Source organism: Colobus angolensis, unplaced genomic scaffold (genome assembly GCF_000951035.1).
Source record: "Colobus angolensis palliatus isolate OR3802 unplaced genomic scaffold, Cang.pa_1.0 Scaffold45, whole genome shotgun sequence".
NCBI classification, from domain to species: Eukaryota; Metazoa; Chordata; class Mammalia; order Primates; family Cercopithecidae; genus Colobus; species Colobus angolensis.
In genome coordinates, this window is record NW_012117932.1 from 8,698,681 (window position 1) to 8,707,673 (window position 8,993).

General features: G+C 42.6%; 1 protein-coding gene across 1 annotated transcript in view; it reads right to left on the reverse strand.

The window, feature by feature from the left end:
- LAMA1 (laminin, alpha 1) overlaps positions 1 to 8,993 on the reverse strand; it is a 189,664-nt gene that overhangs the window by 176,316 nt on the left and 4,355 nt on the right. The window contains exon 3 of the mRNA XM_011957824.1: positions 18 to 356. Coding sequence (XP_011813214.1) covers positions 18 to 356 — 339 coding nt within the window. The remainder of the gene's footprint in view (positions 1 to 17; positions 357 to 8,993) is intronic.

Sequence of the window (8,993 nt, forward strand, 5' to 3'; positions counted from 1 at the left end):
GCCGGGATCCCGCGCACGCGGACCCCTGGTAGGGGAGGTCGGGCTGACCGCGGCCGCCGCCCAGGCTCGGGATAGGAGGTGGGCGGAGAAGGTGGGCTGAGGGGAGGAGAAACTGGGCTGTGGGGGCCCGGGAGGGTGGATTCCGAGAAAGTATGTGCCCTGCTGACCCTGCCCGTCCCGCCGCGGCCCTGCAGTCCCCGGGCCAGGACCCACGCGCCCCTGCCGGGAGCTGGGCGAGAAGCGAACCCTCGGGACGCCACCCAGGCTCGGCCGACCCGCCGCCCTCTCCGCCGTGGGCAGAGGACTTGAGGATTTGTTCTGAAAATCAGTTGCAACTTGTTCCCCACTTTGTTTGCCTAAAGAAGGCAAGGTCCCTTGGACTTAATTATTATGATTAGATACCCTCACCGCTGGAGAAAGAGGAAGCGCTCCTGACACGCGATTTCAACTGCTTTGTTATTATAATAATAATTATTATTATTTTTAAACTATGTCTGGTCCCCGTTAAAGAATTTTTAATTTCCTCTGGTTTTTTTCTTTCTTTCTTTTTGTCTATCAAAAGTATTGGCTGGGCGCAGTGGCTTATGCCTGTAATTCCAGCACTTTGGGAGGCCAAGGTGGGTGGATCACTTGAGTTCAGGAGTTCAAAACCAGCCTGGCCAACATGGTGAAACCCCGTCTCTACTAAAAAAAAATACGAAAATTAGCCAGGCGTGGTGGCGGGCGCCTGCAGTCACAGCTACTCGAGAGGCTGAGGCAGGAGAATCGCTTGAACCCTGGACCCAGGTTGCAGTGAGCTGAGATCACACCGCTGCACTTCAGCCTGGGAGACAGAGTGAGACTCCGTCTCAAAAAAAAAAAAAAGGTATTCATTAACACTTTGCAGATTTCACATGTTCTCAATATAAATATACAGGGACAATGTCCCATATGCCCTCTCTCTCTCTCTCATCTCTCTCTCTCTCTATATCTCTATATATATATATTATATAAATATACAGGGACAATGTCCCATAATACTATTATGTTTTTTAACACTTAAAAAAAGCTCAATTATGACCGTTTTCGAAACCAGAGCTCACACAGGCTGAGATGAGTTAGACCCCAAGTCTGGTTTCTAGTCCATAGTCCTTTACAATACCACACTGAAAGCACGGAGGATGTTGATATCATCCCACTATCTCACTTTGTCTTTTTTTTTTTTTTTTTGCTTGATAGGAAGATAATTTCCTCTCACTTGTGTGAATCGATTTGACAACTCTATCAATTTCTGTTTTTCTGAGGGCACTTCCTTACACATCTAGTGAGTAGAACTTAGTTATAATACTTAGCCATCGATTAATTTTTTAAAATCATGGAAGTACAGAACAAAATGATAGGCCGTTTTAAAAGGATGCTATATAGTTCAGTGAGTACTCCATACAATACTAAATTTAAAATGCAGACGTTCTTAACTATGAAAATGTTACTAAGTAATTATTAAATAAGTAAACTTAGTACTTAATAAATGATCAAATATTATAGTATTAGGCACATAGCTATTAAAATGCAGAATAATAAGCATTTGTGCACTGAAATAACTGCACACAAATGTATGCACTAGATACATATCTTTTAGAGTGTCTTAAAGACACTAGCATTCATATAGATTATCTTTTGGGATCTTCACAGCTCTATGAGATGCTTCCCAAGAGATAAGGAAGTGAGTTCTCAGTGTCAGCAAATGTCTGGTCTAGAGCTAGACCCCAAGTCTGGTTTCTAGTCCATAGTCCTTTACAATATCACACTGAAATCACAGAAGATGTTGATCAAAAGCAAAGTGGAGGAATCACAGGGGTGTCCCCATATTCTGGTTCTCCCCGTATCCTGGGTTCCTAGAAATTCAGGCAGGAGGTCGATGGGACCTTATCTTTGAACTGCAAGCAGGGATCTCACATGTGTAATTTCAAGGGAGGCAAGTGGTCAGCACCTCTGGGGAGTGAATAGTAAGCATCAAAAGTTGCAAATTGGCACTATTTATCACTGTTCAAAATTAAGCAGAAAGATTTCAAATAAAAGAATTCAGAACAAACTTGGATAAAATGTAGCAGTAAAAATGTCATAATTCTACACATCTTCTAAAAACCCTGCAGTACAAATTTTTCCAATCTTTAGCATGCTTGGAAAATATCTAAATTACCTAGAGCACCATGAAAGTGCAGGGCTGGCTTGTTCAAGTTGAAAATTAGTATAACAAGATTGTTCATGTTTTGTGAGAAAGTAAAAATTCAACTTAACTGTATACAAAAAGATGCTTGCTTCAAAGTCACCTATAAATAATGAACAATTAAAAATGCCTAAATGTCAAGCAATAGTTTAAATGGTTAAGTAATTTATAAATCAATGTGATAGGTTATTATGTACTACTTTTATATTATGAAACTTTTGCAATTTAAAAAAACTCACATTAAGAAAAGCAAAATTCCAAATAACATAGACATTCTGATTGCAATTATGTACATAAAATAAGCACATGTGGCCAGGCATGGTGGCTCACACCTGCAATCTCAGCACTTTGGGAGGCCAAGGCAGGCAGATCACCTGAGGTTAGGAGTTGGAGACGAGCCTGGTCAACATGGTGAAACCCCATCTCTACCAAAAATACAAAACATAGCCAGGTGTGGTGGCAGATTCCTGTAATCCCAGGTACTCAGGAAGCTGAGGCAGGAGAATCGGTTGAATCCGGGAGGTGGAGGCTGCGGTGAGCCGAAATGCCATGGCACTCCAGCCTGGGCAACAAGAGCAAAACTCCGTCTCAAAAAAAAAAAAAATGAAAAAAAATTAATGTATTTTTTAAAAGCACAGTGACTCACACTGCCAGACTCAGCTAATCTTTGTATTATTATTATGATTACTTTTCTTTTGGGGGGGCAGAGATGGGTTTTGCCATGTTACCCAAGCTGGTCTTGAACTCCTGAGCTCAAGTGATCTGCCCACCTCAGCCTCCCAAAGTGCTGGAATATGAATTCTTATTTCAGTAATTTCACTAATACTATTATGTTTTTTAACATTTAAAAAAAAAAAAGCTGAATTATGACCATTTTCAAAACCAGGGCTCACACAGGCTGAGATGAGCTAAACTGGAGCTTTCAAATCCCTTAGGTGATCCTGTTGAAATCCAGATTCTAGTTCAGTAGTTCTGGGTTGGAGGCCTGAGTTCCTGCATTTCTAACAAGCTCCCCATGACACTGATGCTGCGGACAGGCAGAGCACATCTTGAACAGCACGCAGCTTGTTCTCCATCTTGTCTGCAAATTGAAATCAGTGGAGGAATTTAAAAAACACTGATATACTGGTTTCCACCCCCAGAGATTATGATTCAATTAGTATGGGGTACAACTTGGACATCTAGATATTTCTAGTGATCTCCAGATAACTCTAATGTGAAGCAAAGTTTCAGAAACAGCTAGACTGACCTGCTCCTGCATGTAGACAATCCAGGTTCTGGTAATTGGTGGCTGAGCAGGCTAGGGGAGCCACATTCAGTGTGTGATCACAGGCTGTATGAAGAAGCCTGGCCTGGTAAGTGTTTTCCCTCGTATCCTGACACCCATATAACAGGGATCCAGCCACGGTGCCCAGAATATGGGACAGGACTGTTTCTCTGGAGAGTTAGTACAAGCAAGACTGCCTCCTAGTTCTAAAGGGACTGAGATACAAAGCAGAGACTTGGGCACAGGAGCATCACACCGGGATCCAGGCAGTAGGCCTGGATGTACAGCTAGGGGCTTGGTTACAAGTACAGAGGCAAGAGGTCAGTTACTAGAACTGGTTATGGTGTCAGAGTCTGATCTAGGACAAAGTTAGAGGGGCTGACCATAGGAGAAGCTCCTTAAGGTCTCATGGCTGGAAATAAGGTGGTTGAGACCCTTCGCTTTAGGCAGGGGTGAGGGCTGGAAGGACTAGAAGTCAATGAAGGCAAATTGGAGGTGGGCAGCAAAAATGGTCCCTCAAAGGTGCATGGCCCATGTCCTAGGCTGGAACCTGGAAATACATTATATTACATGACAAAAGGCACTTTATGTGATTAAATAAGAGTCTTAAGATGAGGAGATTATCTAGGATTCACCAGGCAGACCAAAGTAATCAGTAGAAGTCTTCATAAGTGAAAGAGAGAGTAGGAGAGGAAGACTCAGTGATTCAATGTGAGAAGGACTCAAGCAGCCATTGCTGACTTTGAAGATGGGGGCGGGGATCATGAGTCCTGGAATGTGAGCAGCTTCTAGATCCTTGGAAAGCAAGGACGCAGATCTTCCCCTAGAGTCTCCAGAAAGAGCCAGCTATAAGAACACCTTGAGTTTGCCCAGGTGAAACCCATTTTGGACTTTGGAATTTGTATGGTTATCTTATAGTTTGTATTGTTTTATGTCAAGGAGTGTGTGATAATTTGTTACAGTAGCAGTAGGGAACTAATACATTAGGCAAAGACTACCTCCCAGGAAGCAAGTGGAGATGAAGTTGAGGGGAAAGTGAGTATCTGTATTAGGATTGAAGTAGAGCCTGAAGATTCCATTCGTGCCCATGATGAAGAGCAGAAGAAGGAAGAATTTGAAAAAATTACTTGAAATACTGGAAAAAAGAGAAGGAAGAATAGAGGTCTCAGAGGATAGCAGTAGAGAACCTGGCATCTGGAGAGAGACAAAATTGCTATTCATGAGGTTTATAAGCTTTGGTTTTCATGCAAGATGTGCCATAAACTCTGCGAACAATTTGGACAAAGTGGCTATAAAGTGATAGGCAGAACTCTGTTTATAGCCCTAGGTGACAGACTGCTAGTTGCCTCCCAAAATGCAGGCTCCTATCCTTCTGAGCACTTAGTCACCCAGGTAGGTCACCCAGGTGGGCACTGCATTGTCAGCCTCCCTCAAAGCTAGGTTTAAATCTGTATTAGTCTGCCCAGGCTACTGTAACAAAATGTCACAGGCTGGGAGGCTTAAACAACAGAAACTTACTTTCTTATAGTTCTGGAGGCTGAAAGTCCCAGATCAAGGTCTGGCAGCATTCAGTTTCCGGTGAGGGCTCTCTTCTTGGCTTGCAGGCAGCCACCTTCTCACTGTGACCTCAAGTGGTGGAGACAAAGAGCAAGCTTTCATAAGTTCTCTTCTTACAAGAACACAAATCCTATTGGATCAGAGCCCCATTCTTGCTACCTTATTTAACCTTAATTACTTTCTCAGGGGTCCCATGTCCAAATTCAGCCACACTGGGGAAAAGGGCTTCAACACATGAATTTGGGGGGGAACGTAAACATTTGGTCCATCACAGCCTCTGACTAGGCTCAGGACAACAGGATGTGAGCAGAGGTGAGGTGTGAAACTTGAGGCCCTGCCAACTCAACATGACCTTCTTGCTCCAGACACTGGGTGTGTCCCCTTTCACCTTAAACTTAAACTCAGATGCTGTTCTGCCAGGCTCCTTCAACCCCACGAGTAAAGACCACTCCTGGAGGATGGTGAAGCGACAAAATGAGAGAAAAGTTAATAACTTTATGAAAAGGTGGCTCATACCTGTAATCCCAGCACTTTGGAAGGCTGAGGTGGGTGGATCACCCGAGGTCAGGAGTTTGAGACCAGCCTGACCAACATAGAGAAACCTCGTCTTTACTAAAAAGACAAAATTAGCCAGGTGTGTTGGTGCATGCCTGTAATCCCAGCTACACGGGAGGCTGAGGCAGGAGAATCACTTGAACCTGAGAGGTGGAGGTTGCCGTGAGCCAAGATCATGCCATTGCACTCCAGCCTCGGCAACAAGAATGAAACTCTTGTCTCAAAGAAAAAAAAAAAAGAAAAGAAAAGAAAAAAAGTCATCTGGCTGCCTAGACTGCATAATGGCTGAAAGAGATAAAGTAGTATTTGATTTAAGCCATTGTATTTTAGAGTCCTTTAAAAGGGCAACCTAGCCTTAGCCTAAAATATCCGATAACCTGAATAACCAGGCCCTCTTTCGTGCAGGTAATAAAGGTAAATTGTGATGGCTTTTCAACAGATTATGTATTTTAAAATAAAAATTAGAAATGTATGAAAAATAATGAAGTAGCTACTTCACAAGAGTCACTTTCAGAAGAACAGAAGAAAACAAATCTTCCCTCAAAGCTGAATCTTATCCTGAGTATGTTCCAGGCCTGAGTAGCATGCCTCTAACTAATTCTGAATTTCTTAACTTTGAAATAATTTTGATTTAAATATTATGTTCTCATTTTAATATTTCTCACAAAATTGTTCTTTTTCTGGGTATCCATGGCTTTTCTTTGCCTCAGATATTGTTGTATATCTGCTTCAATGTCAGGGGAATTTTTTCTTTTCAAAATCCCATTGCTTTTACTTGGTTGCGAGAGTATAGAACCATGTGAGTAAAATGATTAATATCAGAAGCCTTACATGATTTGCTTGGCCCGGAACAGTCTTATTAAATGAAAATGGTTATCGCCATTTGATTTAGACCTTTACCTCTGACAACATTTCTTAGAAAACATTTTTAATAGAAATTTCCTAGCCTCTCTGTTGTACAGAACATCTGTGGGATGGTGTAACTACATTCCCACTTACTTTCTGAGAATCACCTTCCTGTGGCTCTGTGGTGAGCAGGAGAATATCCAGGCCAGGCGTGGTGGCGGGCACCTGTAATCCCAACCCTTTGTGAGGCCGAGGCAAGTGGATCACCTGAGGTCAGGAGTTCAAGACTAGCCTGGCTAACATGGCAAAATCCCATCTCTACTAAAAATACAAAAATTAGCCGGGGTAGTGGTGTGCGCGTGTAATCCCAGCTACTCAGGAAGCTGAGGCAGGGGAATCGCTTGAACCTGGGAAGTGGAGGGCACAGTCAGCAGAGATCATGCCACTGCACTCCAGCCTGGGCAACAGAGCAAAACTCCGTCTCGGAAAAAAAAAAAAAAAAAAAAAGAAGAAGAAGGAGAAGGAGAAGGAGAAGAAGAAGGAGAAGAAGAAGAGGAAGAAGAAGATCCAATTTACACAACATGACCTTATCCCTAGGACACTCCTCCCACTCTGGTTATCACTCTCTGTCTTGACAAATCACAGTCACCATCTTAGACCTTTATTGAAGGCAGAGGTTATCTGAGCCTCAGCACCATCTTTGTTTTTCAAGTCTTCCTTATCTGTACATGCCCTAAACTTTCCTCTCTCTTTAACTATTTTGAGTTGGGTTTTTGTCACTTGAAATTGGGCACTTTTTTATATTAATATGTCTACCTTCCATTAAGGACCATAGAGAATGTCAGATAACATCTGCTTTCTTATTGTTTACTTAAAACTCTTATTTTATTTTATTAAAGAGATGAGAGCAGCCAGACACGGTGGCTCGTGCCTATAATCCCAACACTTTGGGAAGCCGAGGTGGGCGGGTCACCTGAGGTCAGGAGTTTGAGACCAGCCTGGCCAACATGACAAAACCCTGTCTCTACTAAAAATACAAAAATTAGCCTGGCATGGTAGTGGGCGCCTGTAATCCCAGCTACTCGGGAGGCTGAGGCAGGAGAATTGCTTGAACCAAGGAGGTAGAGGTTGTAGTAAGCCGAGATTGTGCTATTGCACCCCAGCCTGGGGGACACAGTGAGACTCTGTCTCAAAAGAGAAAAAAAAAAAAAAAAAAAAAAAAATATATATATATATATATATATGAGGCCTTGCTACATTGCCCAAGAGGGAGTGCAGTGACTATTCACAGTGCAGTCCTACTATTGATCAGCACGGGAATTTTGGCCTTCTCCATTTCCTAACTTGGCCAGTTCACCTCTCCTCAAGCAAACTGGTTGTCCTCCACTCCTGGGAGATCACCATTATTGCAGTGGAACTTAGTGTGGACACCTGATTGACACAGCACACTCCAGGCCAGAACTCCTGGCCTCAAGAAAGTCTCCTGCCTCAGCCTGTGGTGTAGCTGAGTCTACAGGTATGTGCCACAGCAGCAGGCAGCGTCTGCCTTTTGACATTTAATCTCTTCTTAAGGGGCTTGTAGTATTTTACATTTACATAGCTGCATTTCCAGAGTATAATGTAAAAAAAAATACATTTAAATAGGATTTAACAAAGATATTTCACAAGAAAAAGCAGTGGTTAAACAATTCAGGACTCAAACTGCCTGGGACCAAATACTAGCTCTCACATTTACTTGATTGGGTGATTTGTGGAAAATTACTTCACTTTCTTGTCTTCAGTTTACTCATTTTACTATAAAATATCCCCATTTTACTATTAAATGGGGATAAAAATAAGACGTATATCAAAAGATGAGAATTGAATGACATAATGAACACAGAATTGTTAGCATTGTTCCTGGCATCAAGTAAACATTCGATAGTAGTTTATTCTATGATATCATCTTCATGGCCGTGGGTTAGGAAGAGTGTTGTACAGCTGCCACAGGACGATAATGTGGGGCTCTAATGGAGCTTTTCAACACATGCTTACAAAAGGCAATTGGACATTTGCAAAGAGATGAACTATTATCTGTCCTCTTATTTATGTAGCAAGAAGCACTAGAGACCCAGAGGGGAGATGTGAGCTAAGAAAGGGCATCTCCCTAAAGCCAAGGAGTGGATGGAGGCTACAAGAAAATAGCAGCCAGCTATATCAAAAACTAAAAAGACTTTTAAAAATTGGTTTTGGCAGGGAATTGGTCCTTAGGGAACTTGGTGGGTGTGTTTCTCTTTTATAGAGGAAGAGGAAGCCATATTGGAGGGGTCTAGAAGACAGCTGTTCATACGGACATGTAGATAGCATTTGTCCCCAGGACTCTGCAGGACATCCCTGCCTGCTGGGTATCTGTAACAATGCAGCCTTTCAACAGGAAAGTCAGACTCTGAAAGCAAAGTTTGCAACAGTAGCAGCAAATACGAATTTTTTGTTTATTTATTTATTTATTTTTGAGATAGAGTCTCACTCCGTCGCCCAGGCCGGAGTGCAGTGACGCGATCTTGACTCACTGCAACCTCCGAT